This window comes from Bos indicus, chromosome 5 (genome assembly GCF_029378745.1).
Source record: "Bos indicus isolate NIAB-ARS_2022 breed Sahiwal x Tharparkar chromosome 5, NIAB-ARS_B.indTharparkar_mat_pri_1.0, whole genome shotgun sequence".
Classification (NCBI taxonomy): Eukaryota; Metazoa; Chordata; class Mammalia; order Artiodactyla; family Bovidae; genus Bos; species Bos indicus.
In genome coordinates, this window is record NC_091764.1 from 78545987 (window position 1) to 78572776 (window position 26790).

General features: G+C 39.1%; 1 protein-coding gene and 1 long non-coding RNA gene across 3 annotated transcripts in view; one reads left to right on the forward strand and one right to left on the reverse strand.

Moving 5' to 3' along the window:
* Window positions 1–26790, forward strand: part of DENND5B (DENN domain containing 5B) — a 217010-nt gene that overhangs the window by 140589 nt on the left and 49631 nt on the right. For both annotated transcript variants that reach the window (XM_070789862.1, XM_019961379.2), the window contains 3 exons: window positions 2196–2732; window positions 5569–5800; window positions 9950–10100. In XM_070789862.1, the coding sequence (XP_070645963.1) occupies window positions 2196–2732; window positions 5569–5800; window positions 9950–10100 (920 nt within the window). The remainder of the gene's footprint in view (window positions 1–2195; window positions 2733–5568; window positions 5801–9949; window positions 10101–26790) is intronic.
* LOC139183179 (uncharacterized) overlaps window positions 290–26790 on the reverse strand; it is a 31278-nt gene continuing 4777 nt past the window's right edge. The window contains exons 3-4 of the long non-coding RNA XR_011566709.1: window positions 1926–1968; window positions 290–677 (exon numbers count right to left, since the gene is read on the reverse strand). This is a non-coding gene — a long non-coding RNA (uncharacterized lncRNA). The remainder of the gene's footprint in view (window positions 678–1925; window positions 1969–26790) is intronic.

The window sequence follows — 26790 nt, forward strand, 5'->3', positions numbered from 1 at the left end:
CCACCTTGCCGTACATTTTTGGCTCAGTAGTGATTACGTGTGGAGAAGGAAATGGCAACCCACTCCAGTGTTCTTACCTGGAGAATCCCAGGGACCGGGGAGCCTGGTGGGCTACCGTCTATGGGGTCGCATAGAGTCGGACACGACTGAAGCAACTTAGCAGCAGCAGCGCCAGTGATTGCGTGAGCATGACAAGCTTGAAAATTTCCCCAAATGTATCATTTTTCTCTTTTTTGGGGAGAAGGAGAGGGATAGAAAAGGATAGCAGGAAGGCGTTAATGATGGAGACAGTACAAAATCTAAGTGGTGAGAGGTTGCAGGTTAACATTTAGATTAGCAAGTTGTTGAATTTTTTTCTTCCATTTTTAAAGATATTGAATCATCCATGTGAATTATGGTGACCTAGTTTCTCCCTTTAAGCCTTACAATACATCCTACTTTCTAGAGACTGTAGAAACATATATAAAGATGTGGATTTAAATAAAGCTGCAAGTAGCACTACTGTCTTCAGTAAGACATGACTTCAGCTCTTACTTTATTTTGAGAAAACTATTAACATTGGAAATGAAGCATAATGGAAAAGAGGAGAATCCCTTAAGCCACCAGGCTGTTTGAAGATGCATATCTGGAACAGGTGTCGGGAAATCATGTCTGTTCTTAGGCCTCAGTTTCTTCATCTACAGAATTAAAAGATTGGATTCAAAGATTATCTTAGGCTTAAAGAGTCACTGTTGATTCTCTGGTTTTGGATAGTAGAAAATCTTGAGCTTTTGTTGATCTTAACTGTGGAACTCTGCTGTACTTCTTGCTTATCAATATCTAACACGAAGAACAGGGATCAAAAGAGAATAACAGAGACCCAATTGTTTGCTCTCCTTTTTTCATCTTGGTGGTGGTGGTTTAGTCGCTAAGTCGTGTCTGACTCTTCCAACCCCATGGACTGTAGCCTGCCAGGCTTCTCTGTCCATGGGATTCTCCAGGTAAGAATACTGGAGTGGGTCGCCATTTCCTTCTCCAGAGGATCTTCCCAACCCAGGGATTGAACCTGGGTCTCCTGCATTGCAGGCAGATTTTTTACTGACTTAGCTACGAAGCATGTTAGCATTCAAGATCAAAGGATAGTGTGAATTCTGTCTTTGTTGACCTTGGGGGTGTTGTTGGCGGGCAGGTAGAGGGAAGTATGAGCTGAGACTTCCTATTCTGTTTACTGACTTCACCTTATGCATACTAATACAATCAGAATCAGTTTTATGTGATGGGCTACCTTGCCCTCCTCCTACCCCCAAATTTAGGAGCCCAATTTTCCTTTACTCTGACAACCTTGTTCTGTCTAAGAGGGTATGGACAATAAAGGTAAAATGCTTTTTTTTGCATGTATTGTCATCAGGTACCTGAGGGATAATCCAAATTTTATGCAGGTACTTAGCCCCTTGAATTTTCTTTATCTACTTGAAAGATATTTAAAAGTCTTTTAATTCAAAATCTTGAGTGTAAGCAAACTAAAAAAAAAAAGCCATTTTCTCTTATTTCAACCTCTTCTTTTCCTTGACTCAAAAATATTCAAGTCAAGACTGAATTACTCAAGGGTCACTTACCTTTGTCTAGGCACTAACCCCACCCGTCTCTGTCTCCTGCTCTTTGTCCTGGCTTCTGAAATGGTCTTGCTATATAAGAGGTTGAAGCTAATTTTGGATAAAGTGAAAATTTGTGGATTTTCTGTGAACTGTAATGCTCTTTGCCAGTTTCTTTCCATTTTGGAATACTGTAGCTGCTAAGTTTTAGCAATTATTAATTCTAAATTATAAATGGTGTTAGAGCAATGGAATGGCATAGAAAGTTCAAGCTCAGTGAGCATTTTACCCTGTGCCTCCTATTTGTAAGGTACTATGAATCTGTGCACTTTTACCTGTTTAAGGAATACTTACTGGATGCCATATATTGCAGAGTCGTATCCTAGACTGATGAGACCTGGAGGAAATGATTTATATATATGTTAAATATATATATTCCTTTGCATAGGGGAAAGTGCTGGCAACAGGGATTTATTTTTAAAGAATAAAAATTTCTTAACTCTGAGAAGGTTAGCATAAAAGGCTGTGGAAACCTGTGGTTTTGTTAATAATAGCTGGCAAGAATATTTTAGAACATAATATTCCTTTACTTTAAAACCTTTGTATTTCTTTTTTCTCTTTCAGGCTAACTTGTGTTTTGTAGATATTGACAACCATTTTATTGAGTTGCCTGAAGAATTTCCACAGTTCCCCAATAAAGTGGATTTTATCCAGGAACTCTCTGAAGTTCTTCTTCAGTTTGGGATCCCTCCTGAGGGCAGTCTACATTGCAGTGAGAGTGCCACCAAGCTCAAGAATCTGGTTCTGAAAGACTTGGTCAATGACAAGAAGAATGGCAATGTCTCTGCAAATAGCATCAGCATGTATGAGTTACTGAAGGGCAACGAAACCATAGCTCGTCTCCAGGCTCTGGCCAAGCGGACTGGTGTGACTGTGGAAAAAATGGACCTCTCTGCCTCTCTGAGTGAAAAAGAAAAAGACTTAAAACTGCAGTGTGAAGACGCAGAACTAAGGGACTACCAGCTCAATGTTCAGCTCCGAGAGGTCTTTGCCAACCGCTTTACACAGATGTTTGCAGATTATGAAGCGTTTGTGATTCAGACTGCCCAGGACCTGGAATCCTGGCTGACCAACCGGGAACAGATGCAAAACTTTGATAAAGTAAAAACAACCAGAGTTTCCCTTTTTGTGGTTCTTAATAGGCTATATGTTATTGATTTTGTTAACTTTTTTAAATACAGATTTTCCCCCCACCCTTCCCCTTAAGAACTTTTTTTAACCACTATTTTATAATAGATAAAATAATTTCACAGGAAAGTAAATGAACTAGCTCATTAAGCTGCTCACTGAATCATGTATTAAATTGCCTTTAACCTCATTTTTAAATTTTCTATACTTTGAAGATACTTGAAATAGAAACTCTTAAATTTCATTCATTTTCCAAATCTGTTAACACTACCTCACCTTGTAAGAGTTTTATTTACTCATATTTTAGGATCAAGTCTAGTTAAATGAAGCCTATTCCTTTCTAATAAAGCCTTAGATTTTTGTCTTCCTCCCACAGTGAAGTCACAACTTGCCCATATAAAGGTAACAAACAAGTTTATTTTCAGAAAGTAAATTTTTATCTCACCATCAAAAGAGAAAAAATGAGGTTTTATGAAAAAAATAAGGTTTTATGACTGTTAGACTATGTTCCGAAGTATCAGAAAAGGAAGACAGAAAGTGATATTAGCTTTTGATTGTCCTGCTGAAGTTGAGGCTTCTTTCTAAGGTCCAGTATGTTCTTCTGCCAGTTTTTCTGGACATATTCATCAGATTTCTTCCCCTCCCCACCATCACTCCCCCTGCCCAGGACAAAAGCACTTAGGGGTGTACATTAACTTTCAGGTCACTAGGATGTAGTTCAGCCCCTTGCCTTTATGGTTGCCAAGGCATGATGTTGCAATTAGAATAAATTATGGCTTTTTGCTAAATGGTATCTTTGTGTCATGGAAGACCTCTCAAAGAAGCTAATATGTTCCAAGAGGCTAATCTACCATCTTGGAGCATCTGCCAAATAAGTATTAACAAAATATTTCTGTAAAGGTGGGTAGTATAAAAGATTTTTTTCTGACTTCATCAGGTATTTTTTAGATAGTTATATAAACTACATTTAACAGTTAAGTTCTGATGCACTTTATGTTAGAGAAAACTTCTTTAATAAATTAAGAGGCCTTCACCTATCCAAATGTATTCCTGCTGTTAGGTTCCTTTCTCATTAAGCTTAACCATTTCTGCACATTTTTTCCTAGCCAGCTTGGAACTAATCTGTGTATACTCATGATTTATCCTTGGAGCAATTCAAATTCTTATCTAAATCAAGCACTGGTACATTCTTCCTCTTAATCTTTATGTAGCTTCAAACTATAAATGGAATTCTTTTTATATAACCCCTAGAGAAATGAAAGTTTCATGTTGGATTCCAGAAGGCTTGTAATCATCTCATTTTTCAGTAGGAAAATTTACAGAACTATCACATACTAGTCCTGCAAGCCAAGTCTTTGCTGACTTAAAGTGATATAGCCCACAAGGATCTGAATATCAAAAAGCCAGACATTTGGTCCATTTAGGAAAAAAGGCTGTTTGCTCTATGAAAAGTAAAGTTGATGTTTATCTCTAAAATACCTTTTTAAGAGGTGTGCTGACTTCTGGAGACTGCTATGAACCATTCTTTGGCTATTTGGATTTGTGTGACTACATCTAAGCTATGAAGGCACTTAAATTGAATAAGTGGATTTCTGTAAGGAAGTTTTTCAAAAACATCCTAAATATCAGAATTTGTTTCCTAAATAAATATGCTGGGAGAAAGCTATGAGTATTGAGAAGAGTAACAATAGGTCAGAACGTATACTTCCACCTTTCCCCTTCTGGCTTTTGCCACATTGCACTCAATCAAAAGAATGAAAAGCAGAGGCATCCCAGTAGCTGAAATAGTAGTCCACTTCCAAATTTTAGCTAGTTCCAAGTTGTGACTAGAATTCCTCTACATGCATGGACCTGAAGAACCAAAGGAAAGAAATGAACCCTTTGAATTAGAAGCTGATTACAATTTCCTGAGCCATTCCATTCACGCAGACAAGCTGGTAACAGGGACATGTGGCTGGTTGTACATGTTTTCAACAGGCTTGGCTTGCTTTGGATGGTTTTCCAGGCAGTGATTTTTTTAGTGGTTAAGGCCCAGACTATTCTGTTAGCACAGGTTTGGATGGAGTTTGATCTTGAATTAGTACTCATCCATCAGTTTCTAACTGTGGGCACCTAGGAAAACATCTACTTGAAGAACAGATGATTTTACTTATAAGCACAAATTCCATATGGTTTTTTTTTTTTTTAAGAGAATTGCTTATGTATATATTAATGCTATTATTGTATCCATTAATCGCCTGGCTGCCTATGACTTGGAGGTATTTGGCATAGTCTAGGAATAGAGAGTGGAAAAAATTACAGCTCACTGGGGAAAAGGTGTCAAATTTAACGGCAAGTGAAGAGAATAATTGACGTTCGTGTAGCGACTGATCCTTGGAGAAGGAAATGGCAACCGACTCCAATGTTCTTGCCTGGAGAGTCCCAGGGACGGGGGAGCCTGGTGGGCTGCCGTCTATGGGGTCGCACAGAGTCGGACACGACTGAAGTGACTTAGTAGCAGTAGCAGCAGTAGTGACTGATCCACCATCTTTCATTAACAGTGCTCTCTTTTCTGCATGATGGTCATGAGGACCAGAACGTAAATTAGTTTTGAGAGGTAGGAGCAGCGCTAATGACTTAAGTGACCTAAATTCTATGAATTTAGAAGATGGGGGCGGGGGAGTGAAGTTTTAAGGATTTTTTTAATATCATACATTAGTTTGCATGTTATTGAAAAGGAATGACTTTAGCGACAGATAATTTTGGGGTTTATCATGTAGTATTGAGATGATCTCTTTGCACTACTAATTGCCTGATTGTCTCATTACAGGCTTCCTTCCTGTCTGACCAGCCAGAGCCGTACCTGCCATTTCTTTCACGCTTCATTGAAACACAGATGTTTGCCACCTTTATTGATAACAAAATTATGTCTCAATGGGAGGAGAAAGATCCTTTGCTTCGAGTCTTTGACTCTCGGATTGAGAAGATAAGACTGTATAATGTAAGGGCACCCACCTTGAGGACATCTATTTACCAGAAATGCAGCACTTTAAAAGAAGCAGGTACATTTGTCATGCCTTTAAAAACTAACTTAAAATCCACTATCATTTCTTTTTACACATTGTTGACCTCATAAACCACAAAATTAATTTTCAGTTTTAGACTTCCTGGTTAATCCTTGTGCTATATCAAGAGATGCTTTCTGTAGTTTTGTTTCGTTCTGTTTCGTGAGCTAATGTCTGTCCTATTCCCACTTGACATTCCTCTTCCCTCAGAAGATGAAAAACAGTAACAAACTGAATGGATTAGAACTATTAGGTTGCTGTAATTTCTGTCTTATTCTCTTTATTACCTTAATGAAAAAATATTAATTTTTGTTTTGCTGCTTCTTTTGCTCTTTTTGCTTTTTACCTTTTCTTCTCTTCATCCAAGGAAAATAAGTATTAATTTAACATAGTAAATTTGAGTTGCTACCTAATTTACATAATTAAAACTATTTACTTTAGTGGTACCATTAATTAAAATAGCTTCGTCTATTGAAATTAAACCTCTAGATTCTTGTATTCAAATGAGAGCTTCCCAACCCTGATGTTAGTTTTTCTCTCAGAGAATTGTGAGTCTTGGCCAATCTTGTCTGGCAGTGTAATACTATAGTCAGTTAAATAAATAATCATATTAATAGTGTTTACTGATTACATACTCTTGCTGTTTTATGTACAGTTTTGCATTTGATCATAATAATGAGGAGGTATAGACACATTTTATTGTCTGTTTTACTGCTGCCTTCATCTTACAGTTGAGAAAACTGAGAGGTGAAGTCACTTGCTTGTGATTGCATAGCTAGTGGTTGGTTAAGCCCTGATTTGAACCAGAGTTTGACTGATTCTAGCACCTGGAGTCTTAACACATTAAGCTGTTCTTTCAATAAATAAACATGTAAAATGTACCAGTCCACATAGTTTTATACTTTTATACCCGATTCCTAACTCTTTCTTAGTTTATTTCTCTGCCAATAAACTGACTTTTATAACTTGAGTGCCCCTTCCTTTTATTTCTTCCCCTTCAAGTGTAAAAGCTGTTTGAGAGCAACCTTCTTTTCTTTTTTTTTTTTTTGAGCAAAAAGCAGCAAATGTGGATTTTCTTTGCTCTGCTTCTGTTGCTTGCCTTTCTCTCTTCACTTGAGGTAGAGCAGAATTACAAGAGTGTGGTGATGCTGTAACCAGCATGTTTTAAGGAAAGAAGTATATAACTGATGTCTCTTGTGTAGCCTTCAGAGGTTTCTGATAACTTGAGGAAACATCATTCTGTTGTATCCCACTTATGAGGGTAGATCCTCGGAGCCCTTTAGAAAGTGACATTTGCCTCTCTGTTTCTGAAAGTTGGGGGAGCAGAGTGATCAAAATTGTCTATGCCTGTTCAGAAAGTAGTATGGCTTTCAGTGCTTTAGTAGCCATGTAAAAGTACAATGCCTTCTTGAGCAAATTTTATTCCTCCCTCCTGACAGAATTTTTAAAATGAAGCTAAGTACTGATTGCTTTATTCATATGCTTCTAGAAAATTTTTTCAATTAAAACAGATTGTTGGCCTCTCAGAGTTTGGTACTTATACTGTCATCACAAAAATTATATAATACTTTTAAAAATGTACCATTATAGACTTACCATATTTAAAAGAGATTAAACTAAGTTTAGGAATAGTCTCCTAGGAACTTAATTTATCAAAGACTTTCTTTAAAGGGAAGCAGTTGGCTGTGACTATATCTATCTCTCATGAATGGTGCAGTTATTTCTTTTATCAGGTAAAAGATAATAGACTTAGATCTTTTAAAAGACTTACCTCACCCTCACTCCCAACAGAAGCTGTAGAGATTGGGATTTTGTTGTTGACATTGAATTTTATTGTGTATCTTTTTTTTTTTTTTTTGGTCCTTTGTTGTTTTGCTTTTGTTTCTATTTTGCCTCTAACTAAAAAGAATTCTGATTTGCAGGTGAACGCTTTAGGCAGAGGCTATCTGCTGCTGATATTGTGGCACCAGAACCTCATGATTTCTTTGCAGAAAGACCACAAGTTGCTAGTAACGCAGAGTTTTCTTATTCCTTACCGATCACAGAAAATGAGTTTTGGCACAATCCCTTGAAAGTCTAACAACAGGCCTTTGATCTCTTGAAGCAGGCATTTAATAATTTCTGAATGTTCAGTATTCACTGATGGTATAGTCACTGAAATGTAACATTGCATTGTGCTCCCTGTGGCAATCTTATAAACCCAGATAATTAATTGTGAATTGTGATTTTTGTTTCTACAGAGCTTCCTAACTAAAGGAGAATAACTCAATATCAGATGGGTTTTTCTATCATTTTAAATCCAGCAGAAAAACTGACACTACTTTTCTTTTTTTCCTTTTGGGAGGGTAGAAGCACTTTTTGGCAGAGGTGAAATTTTGTAGTAGTTCATGGAACATAAAATTGGCAGGGACTTCAGAGAATTCCGCACCATGAATCTAAGCATTATTTGCCTAAACCTAATTGTGTTTTATAAATATTAGGAAGCATTAAGAATATATATATTGTTGTGGCAAGTCAGAGGGCATCATTGAAAATTAAATATCACTACATTAAAGCATGACACCCTTTTGCCCAGTCCAGAATATATGGACTGTATTTTGAGAGAAGTTACAAGTTACACATTAAAATGAAATTTTAAAAAGTTCTGGATAAATTCATATGAGTTATAAAGAAAAATTAGGAAAGCTTAAAGCAGATGTCTCACGCTTTGAAGTTTAGTGTAATAATGCCTCTGTACACATCTCTTAATTCTGCAAACACAAACACTGGCTGGGAGGCATCAATCTCACATAAGATGATCTTAAGTAGGTTCTTTTGACTAGAGTGAAATGTGTCATTCACAGACCTCTTCCCACCCCAAAAGATTTTCTTTAGAATATATATGGAGAAGAACCAGCAATACTCAATCTGCTGGTATTGAATAGGGCAGAGTAAACTGATTCTATGAAATATTTATAAGAAAATACCTTTTTACTTCTCTCAGCTCCCAAGATTGGCAGTGCCCACAATGTGTTCTGTTTATGACACAAACACAGTTACTGCTTGTCCTCCCCAGCAGTAATCTCTGGGCACGGGATGGGAGACCTAACCTTGGTTACAAGTATTATGTTTTCTCTTATAAATGTAATTGATAAAGACATTTAAGATCAGGTTTTTTTTTTTAAAGGAGACTTGCATTTTTATTTTTATTTTTATTTATTATTCATTTTTTAGCCACACTGCTGGGGCATGTGGAATATTAGTTCTGCAACCATGGATTGAACCCACACCCCTTGCAGTGGAAGCATGAAGTCTTTTTTTTTTTTTTTTTTTTAATTTTATTTTATTTTTAAACTTTACAAATTGTATTAGTTTTGCCAAATATCAAAATGAATCCGCCCAGATTTTTTTTTAACCAGAGAAATAGTTCACTGTTTCTTTCCTGAGCCTTTGAAACATCTCCCAACTTTCAGTGGTTTTAAAATAGAAATATTGAGTAATTTCTATTTTTTAACTCTGGCCTATGTTATTCTTCAAATGGGAGTTTTTTATTCTCTGGACATTTTCTAAATGCCTGCTTATTTTATTTTTCTCTGCATTACTCATTTTGATCTAATGAACACTTTTAAATAACTCCTAATGAGAATGAGACTGTTGCTAAACGTGAAGGTAATAAACTTTACACAGTTCCTTGTTTTTTACAAGTGGAAAAGCATGAATATTTAATGGATCTTTGCACAAAGAAATAAAGTAACATAGGGCTATAGAGCTTGCTTTTACCTCCCCTAATTTGTCTTTCAGCTCAAGGAAGATATTTTATTTGCCATCATTTTCTTTAATGTTGTACTTAGAACCGTATTTTCATTAAGAATATGAATTTCGCACTCATGGGAAACTGTTTCAGTACTAAATTATAGATTGTTTTTTAACCCCACTGCCCTGCTTTTGCCACATGCAGAAAATAGTATGAAAATTCATTATCTAGTATTTACTTAAAACTAACCTTTTTATACTTACATTATACTGATTTCTGAAGAGCTTTTGTAAAAATCTATTTCAGACTATCAGAAAGATTGAGTTTCTTGTCACTGCATGAGTAGAGGAAGCATTATCTTTTAAAGTTTAGCCAGTGAAATGTTTCTAACATGTTATAAATTTAATTTATAGCCCAGTCAATTGAGCAGCGACTGATGAAAATGGATCACACCGCAATCCACCCACATCTACTTGATATGAAAATTGGTCAAGGCAAATACGAGCAAGGATTTTTTCCAAAGTTACAGTCTGATGTCTTGGCAACAGGACCAACTAATAACAAGTAAGCATGTTCTTCATTTGAGTCGTTGACTGAAGGAGTGAATGAAGGGAACAGTGGGGGACAGTGCTCTGCACCTCTTATGGGGACTGCTTAACTATTAACGGAGAAGGCAATGGCACCCCACTGCAATACTCTTGCCTGGAAAATCCCATGGATGGAGGGGCCTGGTAGGCTGCAGTCCATGGGGTCGCTAGGAGTCGGACATGACTGAGCGACTTCACTTTCTCTTTCCACTTTCATGCATTGGAGAAGGAAATGGCAACCCACTCCAGTGTTCTTGCCTGGAAAATCCCAGGGACGGGGAAGCCTGATGGGCTGCCGTCTATGGGGTCACACAGAGTCGGACACGACTAAAGTGACTTAGCAGTAACTATTAACAATTTTATCAATCACTACTTTTTCGAAAACCAAATTAATCCACTTGAAATATGAGTTGACAACAAGTATTTGACTTTTAATTCCATCATGTAAGAAAATGCAAAAGTAGAGATTTTTTCTTATTGAAGTAATGTGCGCTTAGGAATAGTTTTAAATGACTGTTTAAATATAATGCTAATACTGTCTAATGGAATTAGAAAAGTTATGCCTTCACTGTCTGTATTAGTTTCCTAGGACTGCTGTAACAAAGTACTACAAACTTGGTGGCTTAAAATGACAAATTTATTCTTTCATAGTTCTGGAAGCTGTAAGTCCAAAATCAAAATGTTGGCAGCGCCATGCTCCTTCCAAGGCCTGTAGGAGAGGATCCTTTCTTGTGTTTTCCAACTTCCTGTGGCCCAGGCAGTATTTGGCTTATAGTAACAGAACTCAGTCTCCACCTCTACTTCACATGGCTACTATCCCTCTATGTCTGTGTTCAAATATCTCTTTTCTTATAAGGACACCAGTCATGTTGGTTTAGGGCCCACCCTAATGGCCTCATCTTAACATCTGCCAAGATCTATTTCCAAATAAGATCAAACTCACAGGTGTTGGGATTAAGATTTCAGCATTTATCTTAGGGAGACACAATTCGACCCATGCCACTGTTTTGTACTTTTAAGTATCAGGTGCAGAAATTACAAAACAACCAAAAATAAAGATAAACCCTATCATTCTTTATGGTAGATGATCCCATTCAGAAAATATTTGAATATGGTTAGAATTGAAAACACTTATTTGGGTTTAAGGGAATTCTTGATTTTAGATGAATGCCTGTATGTATCTCAGTCCTGTCAGATTCTTTGCAACCACGCAGACTGTAGCCCATTTTCATACGGTTCATGGGGTTCTCAAGGCAAGAATACTGAAGTGGTTTGCCATTCCCTTCTCCAGTGGACCGCATTTTGTCAGAACTCTCCACTATGACCCATCCATCTTGGGTGGCCCTATACAGCATGGCTCATAGTTTCATTGAGTTAGACATAGTTTCATTGAGTTAGACAAGGCTGTGATCAGATTTGTTAGTTTTCTGTGATTATGATTTTCACCCTGTCTGCCCTCTGATGGAGAAGGATAAGAGGCTTCTGGAAGCTTCCTGATGGGAGAGACTGACTGAGAGGGAAACTGGGTCTTGTTCTGATGGGTGGGGCCATGCTCAGTTCAGTTCAGTTCAGTCGCTCAGTTGTGTCCGATTCTTTGCGACCCCGTGAATCAGAGCACACCAGGCCTCCCTGTCCATCACCAACTCCTGGAGTTCACTCAGACTCACGTCCATCCAGTCAGTGATGCCATCGAGCCATCTCATCCTCTGTTGTCCCCTTCTTCTCCTGCCCCCAATCCTTCCTAGCATCAGGGTCTTTTCCAGTGAGTCATCTCTTCCCATGAGGTGGCCAAAGTATTGGAGTTTCAGCTTTAGCATCAGTCCTTCCAATGAACACCCAGGACTGATCTCCTTTAGGATAGATGGGTTGGACCTCCTTGCAGTCCAAGGGACTCTCAAGAGTCTTCTCTAACACCACAGTTCAAAAGCATCAATTCTTCGGCACTCAGCTTTCTTCACAGTCCAACTCTTACATCCATACATGACTACTGGAAAAACCATAGCCTTGACTAGACGGACCTTTGTTGGCAAAGTATTATCTCTGCTTTTCAATATACTATCTAGGTTGGTCATAACTTTCCTTCCAAGGAGTAAGTGTCTTTTAATTTCATGACTGCAGTCACCAACTGCAGTGATTTTGGAGCCCAAAAAAATTAAAGTCTGACACTGCTTCCACTGTTTCCCCATCTATTTCCCATGAAGTGATGGGATGGGATGCCATGATCTTCGTTTTTTGAATTTTGAGCTTTAAGTCAGCTTTTTCACTCTCCTCTTTCACTTTCATCAAGAGGCTTTTGAGTTCCTCTTCACTTTCTGCCATAAGGGTGGTGTCATCTGTGTATCTGAGGTTGTTGATATTTCTCCCAGCAATCTTGATTCCAGCTTGTGCTTCTTCCAGCCCAGGGTTTCTCATGATGTACTCTGCATAGAAGTTAAATAAGCAGGATGACAATATACAGCCTTGACGTACTCCTTTTCCTATTTGGAACCAGTCTGTTGTTCCATATCCAGTTCTAACTGTTGCTTCTTGACCTGCATATAGGTTTCTCAAGAGGCAGGTCAGGTGGTCTCGTATTCCCATCTCTTTCAGAATTTTCCACAGTTCATTGTGATCCACACAGTCAAAGGCTTTGGCATAGTCAATAAAGCAGAAATATATGCTTTTATGGAACTCTCTTGCTTTTTTGATGATGCAGCAGATGTTGGCAATTTGATCTCTGGTTCCTCTGCCTTTTCTAAAACCAGCTTGAACATCTGGAAGTTCATGGTTCACGTATTGCTGAAGCCTGGCTTGGAGAATTTTGAGCATTACTTTACTAGCATGTGAGATGAGTGCAATTGTGCAGTAGTTTGAGCATTCTTTGGCATTGCCTTTCTTTGGGATTGGAATGGAAACTGACCTTTTCTAATACTGTGGCCACTGCTGAGTTTTCCAAATTTGCTGGCATGTTGAGTGCAGCACTTTCACAGCATCAGCTTTCAGGATTTGAAATAGCTCAACTGGAATCCCATCACCTCCACTAGCTTTGTTCATAGGGATGCTTTCTAAGGCCCATTTGACTTCACATTCCAGGATGTCTGGCTCTAGGTCAGTGATCACACCATCGTGATTACCTGGGTCGTGAAGCTTTTTTTTTTTGTATAGTTCTGTGTGTTCTTACCATCTCTTCTAAATATCTTCTGTTTCTGTTAGGTCCATACCATTTCTGTCCTTTATCAAACCCATCTTTGCATGAAATGTTCCCTTGGTATCTCTAATTTTCTTAAAGAGATCTCTAATCTTTCCCACTCTATTGTTTTCCTCTATTTCTTTGCATTGATCACTGAGGAAGGCTTTCTTATCTCTCCTTGCTATTCTTTGGAACTCTGCATTCAAATGGGAATATCTTTCCTTTTCTCCTTTGCTTTTCTCTTCTCTTCCTTTCACAGCTATTTGTAAGGCCTCCTCAGACAGCCATTTTGCTTTTTTGCATTTCTTTTCTATGGCGATGGTCCTCATCTCTGTCTCCTGTACAGTGTCACAAACCTCTGTCCATAGTTCATCAGGCACTCTATCAGATCTAGTCCCTTAAATCTATTTCTCACTTCCACTGTATAATCATAAGGGTTTGATTTAGGTCATACCTGAATGGTCTAGTGGGTTTCCCTACTTTCTTCAATTTAAGTCTGTTGGCAATAAGGAGTTCATGATCTGAGCCACAGTCAGCTCCCGGTCTTGTTTTTGCCGAGTGTGTAGAGCTTCTCCATTTTTGGCTGCAAAGAATATAATTAATCTGATTTCAGTGTTGACCATCTGGTGATGTCCATGTATAGAGTCTTCTCTTGTGTCGTTGGAAGAGGGTGTTTGCTATGACCAATGCGTTCTCTTGGCAAAACTCTATTAGTCTTTGCCCTGCTTCATTCCGTATTCCAAAGCCAAATTTGCCTGTTACTTCAGGTGTTTCTTGACTTCCTACTTTTGCATTCCAGTCCCCTATAATGAAAAGAACATCTTTTTGGGGTGTTAGTTCTAAAAGGTCTTGTAGGTTTTCTTAGAACCGTTCAACTTCGACTTCTTCAGCATTGCTGGTTGGGGCATAGGCTTGGATTACCGTGATATTGGATGGTTTGTCTTGGAAATGAACAGAGATCATTCTGTCATTTTTGAGATTGCATCCAAGTACTGCATTTCAGACTCTTTTGTTGACTATGATAGCTACTCCATTTCTTCTAAGGGATTCCTGCCCACAGTAGTAGATATAATGGTCATCTGAGTTAAATTCACCCATTCCAGTCCATTTTAGTTCACTGATTCCTAGAATGTCAACGTTCACTCTTGCCATCTCCTGTTTGACCACTTCCAATTTGCTTTGGTTCGTGGACATAACATTCCAGGTTCCTATGCATTATTGCTCTTTACCGTATCAAACCTTGCTTCTATCACCAGCCACATCCACAACTGGGTATTGCTTTGGCTCCATCCCTTCATTTGTTGTGGAGTTATTTCTCCACTGATATCCAGTAGCATATTGGGCACTTACCGACCTGGGGAGTTCCTTTTTCAGTATCCTGTCATTTTGCCCTTTCATACTGTTCATGGGGTTCTCAAGGCAAGAATACTGAAGTGGTTTACCATTCCCTTCTCCAGTGGACAGCATTCTGTCAGACCTCTCCACCATGACCCGTCCGTCTTGGGTGGCCCCACACGGCATGGCTTAGTTTCATTGAGTTAGACAAGGCCGTGGTCCGTGTGATCAGATTAGCTAGTTTTCTGTGATTATGGTTTCAGTGTGTCTACCCTCTGATGCCCTCTCGCAACACCTACCATCTCACTCGGGTTTCTCTTACCTTTGACGAAGGGTATGTCCTCATGGCTGCCCTTCCTGACCTTGAACGTGGAGTAGCTCCTCGTGGCCCTCCCGTGCCTGTGCGGCTGCTGCTCCTTGGATGTGTGGTTGCTCCTCTCAGTTTTTAATCCAATTTTCTGTTGATGGGTGGAGCTGTGTTCCCTCCCTGCTATTTACCTAGGGCCAAACTGTGGTGGAGGTAATGAAGAAAATGGTGGCCTCCTTCAAAAGATCCCATGCGTGTACTGCTACACTCGGTACCCCCAACCCTGCAGCAGGCCACCACTGACCCACGCCTCTGCCAGAGACTCCTGGAAACTCCCAGGCAAGTCTGGGTCAGTCTCTTGTGGGGTCACTGCTCCTTTCTCCTGGGTCCTGGTGCACACAGGGTTCCGTTTGTGCCATCCAAGAATCTGTTTCCAGTCCTGTGTAAGTTCTGGCAGCTCTGTTAGGGTTAGGCAACTTCCTCCAAGAGGGCTTATGCATACGCAGGGCCTCTGGGCCCTGCCCCTGCGGCAGTCCACTGCAGACCCATACCTCCACAGGAACACTCAAACAGTTCTGTCTCGGTCTCTGTGGGGTCTGTAGGTCCTGGTGTGCACACAGTTTGTTTGAGCCCTCTGAGCATTTCTGGTGGGAATGGGGTTTGACTCTAAATGCAAATTCGCCCCTCCTAGCATCTTGCTAGGGCTTCACTTTTGCCCTTGGACGTGGGGTATCTCCTCGCAGCTACTCCACCGCCACGCAACCACCACTCCAGTACCTACTGTCTTGCTGGGGCTTCTCTGACCTTGAACGTGGGGTACCTCCTCACAGCCATTCCAGTGCCACACCAAAGCAAAAACAATAGCCAGTTGTGGATGTGATTGGTGATAGAAGCAAAGTCCAATGCTGTAAAGAGCAGTATTGCATAGGAACCTGGAATGTTAGGTCCATGAATCAAGGCAAATTGGAAGTGGTCAAACAGGAGATGGCAAGAGTAAACATCAACATTTTAGGAAACAGCGAACTAAAATGGACTGGAATGGGTGAATTTAACTCAGATGACCATTATATCTACCACTGCGGGCAGGAATCCCTTACAAGTAGGCAATAGCCATCATAGTCAACAAAAGAGTCTGAAATGCAATACTTGGATGCAATCTCAAAAACGACAGAATGATCTCTGTTCGTTTCCCAGGCAAACCATTCAATATCACAATAATCCAAGTCTTTCCCCTGACCAGTAATGCTGAAGAAGCTGAAGTTAAATAGTTCTGTGAAGACCTACAAGACCTTTTAGAACTAACACCCCAAAAAGATGTCCTTTTCATTATAGGGGATGGGAATGCAAAAGTAGAAAGTCAAGAATCACCTGGAGTAGCAGGCAAATTTGATCTTGGAGTACAGAATGAAATAGGGCAAAGGCTAATAAGTTTTGCCAAGCCTTTGACTGTGTGGATCAAAACAAACTCTGGAAAATTCTGAAAGAGATGGGAATACCAGACCACCTGACCTGCCTCTTGAGAAACCTATATGCGGGTCAGGAAGCAACAGTTAGAACCGGACATGGAATAGCAGACTGGTTCCAAATAGGGAAAGGCGTACGTCAAGGCTGTATATTGTCACCCTACTTATTTAACTTATATGCAGAATACATCATGAGAAACACTGGGCTGGATGAAGCACAAATTGGAATTAAGATTGCCGAAGATTGCCGGGAGAAATATCAATAACCTCAGATATGCAGATGACACCGGCCATATGGCAGGAAGTGAAGAACTAAAGAGCCTCTTGATGAAAGTGTAAGAGGAGAGTGAAAAAGTTGGCTTAAAACTCAACATACAGAAAGCTAAGATCATGGCATCGGGGCCCATCACTTCATGGGAAATAGATGGGAAAACAATGGAAAGAGTAAGAGACTTTATTTTTGGGGGCCCCAAAATCACTGTAGATGGTGACTGCAGCCATGAAATTAAAAGACGCTTGTTCTTGGAAATAAAGTTATGGCCAACCTAGACAGCATATTAAAAAGCAGAGACATTACTTTGCCATCAAAGGTCCATCTAGTCAAAGCTATGGTTTTTCCAGTAGTCATGTATGGACGTGAGAGTTGGACTATAAAGAAAGTTGAGCTTCAAAGAATTGATGCTTTTGAACTGTGGTGTTGAAGAAGACTCTTGAGAGTCCCTTGAACTGATAGGAGATCTAACCAGTCCATCCTAAAGGAAATCAGTCCTGAATATTCATTGGAAGTACTGATGCTGAAGTTGAATCTCCAATTCTTTGGCCATCTGATGGAAAGAACTGACTCATTTGAAAAGACTCCGATGCTGGGAAAGATTGAAGGCAGGAAGGAAGAGAAGGGGTTGAAAGAGGATGAGATGGTTGGATGGCGTCACTGACTCAGTGGACATGAGTTTGAGTAAATTTTGGGAGTTGGTGATGGCCCTGCCTGGAGTGCTACAGTTCATGGGGTCTCAAAGAGTCAGACACCATTGAGTGACCAAACTGAACTGAACTGAACTGTAGCCCACACAGGTTCCTCTGTCCATGGGATTTCCTAGGCAAGAATGCTGATGGGTAGCCATTTCCTTTTCTAAGGGATCTCCCCAGACCAGGGAGCAAACCTGAATCTTCTGCTTTGGCAGGAGGTGAATACAGATGTGTAATAAAGGAGTATTTTATAAGAAGATAACTCAAAGACTAGTAATGGGGAATATGTTAAGTTGGAAAGGTTTTGAATTGGAAATTGGCAATTCTGAAATTTAGTTCATTCCTGACCACTTAGAATGCTTGCACATTTGGAATCATTTGCCTCTTTTCTGATCTGAAAACACACTAACATTCTATAACATCTGTGATTTTCTTAAAGATGCTCAGAGAAGAAAAGGGAAAAGCCAAGCAGTGGCAAAGAAATGGTAAAAGACTGATGGAGATTGGGTGCACAAAATGGAGTGGTACACGAAAGGACGAAAGAGGGTGTATATGAATTAAGAAAGGCTTCTCTGGTGAAAGGGAAAGTTGCTCAGTCGTCTCCAACTCTTTGCGACCCCATGGACTCTTCAGTCCATGCAGTTCTCCAGGCAAGAATACTGGAATGGGTAGCCTTTCTCCTCTCCAGGGGATCTTCCCAACCCATAGATCGAACCCAGGTCTCCCACATTGTAGGCAGATTCTTTACCAGCTGAGCCACAAGGGAAGCCCAAGAATACTGGAGTGGGTAGCCTATCCCTTCTCCAGTGGATCTTCCCAACCCAGGAATCAAACCAGAGTCTCCTGCATTGCAGGCAGATTCTTTACCAACTGAACTACCAGGGAAGCCCCATCAGTAAAGAATCTATCTGCTGATATAGGAGACAAAAGTTCCATCCCTGGGTCGGGAATATCCCCGAGAGTAGGAAATGGCAACCCTCTCCAGTATTCTTGTCTAGGAAAATCCCATGGACAGAGGAGCCTGGCAGGCTAAGTCCGTGGGATTGCAGAGTCAGATGCAGGAACTTCGCCAGTGGTCCAGTAGTTAAGACTCTGTCTTCCAATGCAAACAATCAGACACAACTTAGTGACTAAGCAACAACAACAATGAATTAAGGAAAATAGTCACAATACTGTATATACCACCATTTCCTTTGCTTTCAGAGTATAGTACAGGCATACCTCAGAGATACTGTGATTTTGGTTCCCGATTACCACAGTAAAGTGAATATCCCAATAAAGCAAGAAGTTTTCGGTTTGCCAGTGCATATATTTACACTATGCTGTTGTCTCTTAAGTGTGCAATAGCATTATGTCTAAAAAAAAATACAGTTACCTTAATTTAAAATACTTTATTGCTAAAAAATGCTAAGGATCCTCTGACAGCACAGGTTGCCACTTTCAATTTGTATAAAATGCAGTATCTTTGAAGTGCAATGAAATGAGGTATGCTTGTATTTATTATTATAAATATCCACCTCCTTTCAGATCTCAGTCAAAAAATTTGGAAATTTTCATCATTGCTTTACTTAATTATCCTTCCTTGTAGCCCCCCCCCCCCCTTTTTTTTTCCTGCTTTCAAAAGCAGTGCCTCTGCTGCCAGTGGAGCCTTCTCCATGCCAAGAGAGTGTTAGTTATGGAGATACTGCTGATAATAGCTAGTATTATTAAGCTGGTCTGCACTAGCTTCTTTGCTGACTGCATTAAGTATATTAGTTCTTTGATCCTTATATAAGCATATCCCTACATATAAACCTATATTGTTTTACCCATTTTATGCTGGAGGCTCAGAGATGATCAACAGCTTGCTTTAGGATCACACAGCTAGGAAGTGGTGAAACTAGGATTCAAACTTAGGTCTACTAATTCAGAGCCCAAGCACTTAACCATTGTACTATATATACCTGGCTCTGTCACTCTAATACAAAGGTGATGTGTGCCTTTTGTTGCTATTGAGCTGGATGTTTTACTTTGGTAGCCCCCTAAGAAATTTTGAATAACCTAAAATACTGAATATAAGAGAGTTCAGCAACAGCCTGTCATACCAATCTGATGAGGTCTTTCAGAATGAAAGAACTCTCAGATGCCTCACCCCTGCCTCACCCTGGGCTGTGTGAAGAGGGTTGGACCCAAAAGAAGATAAGATAATACCCTGGGAAGCAAGGTACATTCTCAGGTGCCATCTTGCCTCATGAAGAGTTTCATGAACCAAAGATTGAGATCAAAGAGCCCAACTCTGAAACAGTGTCATCATTACCTGTTGGTAAGTGTACAAGCTTGGATTAGTAGCAGAGTTAGGATTAAAACCCGGGTTTCCTTATTTCTCAGAGAAGGCAATGGCACCCCACTCCAGTACTCTTGCCTGGAAAATCCCATGGGCGGAGGAACCTGGTAGGCTGCCGTCCATGGGGTCGCGAAGAGTCAGACACGACTGAGCAACTTCACTTTCACTTTCCACTTGCACGCATTGGAGAAGGAAATGGCAACCCATTCCAGTGTTCTTGCCTGAGAATCCCAGGGTTGGGGGAGCCTGGTGGGCTGCCGTCTATGGGGTCGCACAGAGTCGGACACGACTGAAGTGACTTAGCTTAGCAGTTATTTCTGGCACCATGTTCATGATGTCTAATTCATAAGGACTGTGGAAAGGTGTGGAAAATCTTCAGTACCAGCATTCTTTTACATATTTGGAAAAAGAATACTATGCAGTAAAGTGAACTGTGGATTTTTAAAAGGCTTTATTTGATTGAACTCTCTTATTTAAGTAGGTTGCTTCAACTCTAATGAAGACAGTGAAAGAGGATGATTTACTAGAAAGGTGGAAAAGTTATATGTTCAGGATGAAATCTTCCTTTCCTGTAGAAATGGAAGTGTTTATACTAAAGTCTTGGGGAGGAAGGTTGCAGAGAGAATTAATACGCTGCTTATGAGATGGAAGTAAATAGCTAATGACTGAAAAGTTTACTCACTTACTTACCTTAGTTAATTTGTAGAGTTTTACCCTCCAGTGAAGAGCTATCCTTGCTTTTATAAACACTGAACTTGAAATGCACTAAGAGATGTTGACCATTATGGGGATTCAGACTTTCCAGATGATTGTACTAGAAACAGTGTTTTATTTTTCACAAGTGGATGACTAAGTCATCAGTTCATTCATTTTCTCTCATGTTTATAAATTATCCTAATTTTTTGAATCAGTTTGACATGGGCAGATACTTAATTTAAATGGTTTTTATTTCCTTTTGATAGCATTAGAGTGCTCATTCATGCATTTGGAAAATATTTATGGAACCCATACTATATATGACACTGTCCTGTTCATTGGGAGTTTAACAATGTACAAAATAACAAAAATCCCTGCTTTCAGCATGAGAAAGCAAACAAGGAACTTATTAATATATAAAATAAATAATCTATCAGAAAGTGATAAGGTTTGTGAAGAAAAATAAAGTAGGGAAAGGAAGCAAGGAGTGCTTAGGAGGAAAGATTTCAGGTTTAAAATCTTCCTGCCATATTTTATTGCTTTTAATCTTACATATAATCTCAAATTTTCCCATTTCCACACAGAGCATCAAGAATTACATTTTTAGCTGAGTTGTAGTCTGAAAACATTACGTTTTCACCTAGATTTTAGGTGAAAGAGAATAGATCTCAGAATTGGTTACAGGGTAAAGGGATTTATAACCATGACTATGCAAATGATTGATCAACTGTTAGAAACTCATATGCTACTTACAAAACAAAAACAAATAAGCAGTCTTTAGTATTTCAGCAAATGTACTCTTCTTTGGTAAAATTATACTTAATAAATGAGGTTTAATAATGTAAAGAAAAATGATTTAACAAGATGAGGAATGTGTGGACTTCATAGTAACTTTTTAAGCAGATGCCCATTTCCCTGTTTGGAAAATAAAATTAAACTGGGCATTTTTGTCTCAAAGAATGAGATGCTAGTTATATCCTGAAAGTTAATATTTATCCTTGTCTTTTGTGCTTTTCCATTTTGCCTACCAGGAGAAATGTTCAGCCATGTGTATTTTGCTCCTTCCTTTATTCATTATATAAGTTCATTAGCTGGTGTTTATAATCCACCTCATATTTTTACTATTTGTTTAGTAATCCTAATTTTTTAATCTGAGCAAATTTTAGTATCATACATGACAGGGTTTGTTGTTTTCTTTTTTGGCTACAGGGCTGTTTCCAAGGCTTCCAAGTCTGTATATATTGTGTTACTTATATTTTACCCTTCCTCTTTATTTACTACATAAATTCATCAGCTAGTATTTATATTTTGCTTCCGAGTTCTTAAAAAAAATTTCATGACACTTGTTGAAGAGGGTTCCTTTATTTAAAGTATAGAGACCACTGCAGTGGAGTCTTGCAGTGGAGAGGGAGATTAGAGGCTTCTCTGAATATTGCATGGACACATGGGAATTTATCACCAAGGAGCAGAGTGGAGATCAGTGAGTAGGAAGTTACCAAGAGGGAACATCAGGGGTAAAGGGGGATTCTGAGTGAGCTGACCTAATAGGATTCTTGCTGAAGACAGACCTGAGTGATTAGACATCACCTGGGGGATGGTGGAGAATTCAGAACTTGATCAAATGCCCAGAATGATCATATAATGAGAGGGAAAATGGTTTATGCTAAGCTGACTTAGCAAGTTTCTTACTAAAACTGAATTTTACAAAGAAATCCATAGATAGGCTTAGGAGAAGTTCCAGGGGTCTGATTAAAGTTTGATGAAGCAGAGAATCTTTTTCAGTGTCTTGATAGGATTTTTTTTCTGAATCTTCCTTTTCAATATCCTTTTTACAGTCTTATACAGTCTTACGTTGATCTTTTGCTTTAGGGACATTTCCAAGGATTCTACTTCAAAGATCTGTCACTAGCTCTTTGCATTTTTTTCTCAGTATAAACCTATTCTTTAAAAAAAAACACAAAAACTATTTTAAGAGGGGCTACTTTACTTTGCAACCATTTTATCATAATTATTCAGTGTTCCTCTAAATAGCAGACTGAAATGAGATGATTCATCAGTTTGAAACCAAAGGCATGCATAAATTATTTAAAGAGCAACAAAAGAAGCAGCACTCTGATTTTAAGCTTTTTGTAAATTGGATACTATATTAATAATACATTTTAAATCATCAGTTGTCGGTCATGCAGTGTGACTTGCTGGATGGTAAAAGTATAAATTCACTTCTTGTGTATAGCTCTGTGCTCTCAGGGATATATCAAGAGTAAATAGTTCTAGAATAGTGCAATGAATGCAGTCATGGGCATGATAAACCAAGAGCTGAGAAATCTTTTAAAATACTTTGATATATGAAGAAAACATAGAACACTATTTGACATAAATTGTAGCAGTATTTTTTTGGATCTGTCTCCTAAAGGAAATAAAACAAAAATAAATAAATGAGACCTAATTAGACTTAAAATTTTTGCATAGCAAAGGGAGCCATCAAGAAAACCAAAAGACAGCCTACTGAATGGGAGAAGATATTTGCAAATGATATGACTGATAAGGGATTAATATCCAGCATAAATAAATGGCTCATCCAACTCAACATCAAAAAAAAAAAAAAAAACCCCAATTAAATATGAGCAGAAAGTCTGGATAGAAATTTTTGCAAAGAAGACACACAAATGGCCAACAGGCACAGAAAAAGATGCTCAACATCATTAATCATCAAAGAAGTGTAAGTTAAAACCACAGTGAAATAACACCTCATACGTATGTCACTTGGTCATGTCCAACTCTTGTGACCCTATGGACTGCAGCCCACCAGGCTTCTCTGTTCATGGGGATTCTGCAGGCAAGAATACTGGAGTGGGTTGCCATGCCTCCCTCCAGCGGTTCCTCCCAACCCAGGTCTCCTGAACTACAGGCGGATTCTTTACCATCTGAGCCAGCAGGGAAGCCCAAGAATACTGGAGTAGGTAGCCTATCCCTTCTCCAAGGTATCTTCCCGACACAGGAATCGAACCAGGATCTCCTGCCGGGGTCTCCTGCATTGCAGGTGGACTTCATGAGCTGAGCTACCAGGGAAGCCCCAAATATCACCTCACACTCGTCAAAATGGCTGTCATCAAAAAGACCACAAATAACAAATGTTGGTGAGTAAATGGAGAAAAGAGAACCCTTGTACACTGTTGGTGGGAATGTAAATCAGGGAGGTCACTATGGAAAACAGTATGGGTGTTTCTCTAAAAACTAAAAGCTATTTTATAGTTCTATTGCCATATTTTATAGTAGTTCTATTTCTGGGTATTTATCTGAAAAAAAAAACAGAAAAGGCTAATTGGAAAAGATACATACACCCCAGTGTTCATAGAAACATTATTTATAATTGCCAAGATATGGAAGCACCCTCAATGTCCTTCAATAGATGAATGGATAGAGAAGATGCAGTATCTGTACGTATACACAATGGGGTAATACTCACCCATAAAAAAAGAATAAAATTTTGCCATCTGCAACAACACAGATGAACTTGAAATCAGTACAAGAAATAAGTCAGAGAAAGACAAAGACTGTATGGTATTACTTATATGTGAAATCTAAAAAGTAAGACAAATTAGTGAACATAAAACAGAAACAGATTCACAGATACAGAGAACAAACTAGTGATTATCAGTGGGGAGAGGGAAGGGGAGGAAGAGACAAGAAAGGGGTAGGAGATTAAGAAGTACAAACTACTATCTATGAAATAAATATACTACAAGAATATAGAAGAATGTAGGGAAAACCACTCGGCCATTCAGGTATGACCGAAATAAAATCCCTTATAATATACAGTGGAAATGACAAATAGACTGAAGGGATTAGATCTAATAGAGTGCCTGAAGACCTATGGACAGAAATTCGTTACATCGTATAGGAGGCAGTGAACAAAACCACCCCCAAGAAAAAGAAATGCAAAAAGGCAAAGTGGTTGTCTGAGGAGGCCTTACGAATAGCTGAGAAAAGAAGAGAAGCAAAAGGCAAATGAGAAAAGGAAAGATATACCCATCTGAATGCAGAGTTCCAGAGAATAGCAGGGAGAGGTAAGAAAGCCTTTTTAAGTGAACAATGCAAAGAAATAGAGGGAAACAATAGTGGGAAAGACTAGAGATCTCTTCAAGAAAATTAGAGATACCAAGAGAACATTTCATGTAAAGATAGGCACAATAAAGGACAGAAATGGTATGGACCTAACAGAAGATACTAAGAAGAGATATCAAGAATACACAGAAGAACTGTACAAAAAAGATCTTCTTGACCCAGATAACCATGATGGTGTGATCAGTCACATAGAGCCAGACATCCTGGAATGTGAAGTCAAGTGGGCCTTAGGAAGTATCACTATGAACAAAGTTAGTGAAGGTAATGGAATTTCAGCTGAGCTATTTCAAATCCTAAAAGACGGTCCTGTGAAAGTGCTACACTCAGTATGCCAGCAAATTGGAAAACAGCAGTGGCCACAGGACTGGAAAAGGTCAGTTTTCATTTCAGTCCCAATGAAAACTGCCAGAAGGGCAATGCCAAAGAACATTAAAATTACTGCACAGTTGTACTCAAAATTGTACCGCACAATTGAATTCAAAATTATACCGCACAGTTTTACATGCTTGCAAAATAATGCTAAAAGTCCTTCAAGCTAGGCTTCAACAGTATGTGAACTTCCAGATGTACAAGCTGGGTTTACAAAAGGTAGAAGAACCAGAGATCATATTGCCAACATCCATTAAATCATAGAAAAAGCTAGAGAATTTCAGAAAAATATATGCTTCATTTTCTACACTAAAGCCTTTGACTGTGTAGATCAGAACAAACTGTGGAAAATTCTTCAAGAAATGAGAATACCAGACCACCTTCAATGGACTGGTCCAAATAGTACGTCAAGGCTATGTATTGTCACCAGGCTTATTTAACTTATATGCAGAGTACATCATGTGAAATGCCGGACTGGATGAAGCACAAGCTGGAATCAAGACTTCCAGGAGACATATCAATAACCTCATATATGCAGATAACACCACCCTTATGGCAGAAAGCGAAGAGGAACTAAAGAGCCTCTTAATGAAGGTGAAAGAGAGTAAAAAAGCTGGCTTAAAACTCAGCATTCAAAAAAACAAAAAGATCATGGCATCCAGTTCCATCACTTCATGGCAAATAGATGGGGAAACAATGGAAACAGTGACAGATTTTATTTTCTTAGACTCCAAAATCACTGCAGGTGGTAACTGCAGCCATGAAATTAAAGGATACTTGCTCGTTGAAAGAAAAGCAGTGACAAACCTAGACAGTATTTTAAGAAGCAGAGATATTACTTTGCCTACAAAGGTCTGTATATTTAATGCTATGGTTTTTCCAGTAGTCATGTATGGATGTAAGAGTTGGACAATAAAAAAGGTTGAGTGCTGAAGAATTGATGCCTTCAAGTTGTGGAAAAACCTCTTGAGAGTCCCTTGGACAGCAGGGAGATCAAACCAGTCCATCCTAAAGGAAATCAACCCTGAATATTCATTGGAAGGACTGATGCTAAAGCTGACGGTCCAGTACTCTGGCTACCTCATGCAAAGAGCTGACTCATTGGAGAAGACCCTGATGCTGGGAAAGATTGAAGGTAGGAGGAGAAGGGGACAACAGAAGACAAGATGGTTGGATGCATCACCGACTAAATGACATGAGTTTGAGCAAGCTCCAGGAGATAGAGAAGGACAGGGAATCCTGGCGGGCTACAGTCCATGGAGTTGCAAAGAGTCTGGCACTACTGAGCTACTGAACAACAAAAACAACAAAGATATATCGTACAGCACAAGAAATGCAGCCAATACTTTATAATAACTATAAATGAGATATAACTTAAAAAAACTGTGAATACTTTGTTGTATACTGAAACTTACATTGTATATCAGCTATACTTCAATTAAAAATTAATTGAAAATAAAAGGAAAAGCACTTATAATGCCATCACCATGAAATGTTAACTTTTGGTATTATGTCTTTCCATTGCACGGATCCTGATATGTGTGCATGTCCATACTTATTTTGTTAATTAGAAAATTTCTTACATGTATCCAGCTTTTTCATTCACTATTGTATCATGACCACTGTCCCATATTATTGATATTCCTGAAAGTGAAAGTCTTAGTCACTCAGTCGTGTCCAACTCTTTGCGACCCCATGGACAGTAGCCCACCAGGCTCCTCTGTCAGTGGCATTTTCCGGCCAAGAATACCAGAGTGGGTAGCTATTCCCTTCTCCAGGGGATCTTCCCTACCCAGGAATCAAACCCAGGTCTCCTGCATTGGAGGCAGATTCTTCACCATGTGAGCCACCCTGGAAGCCCCATTGATATTTCTGGTAACTTAATTTTTTAAATGACTATATGGTCTTTCATTA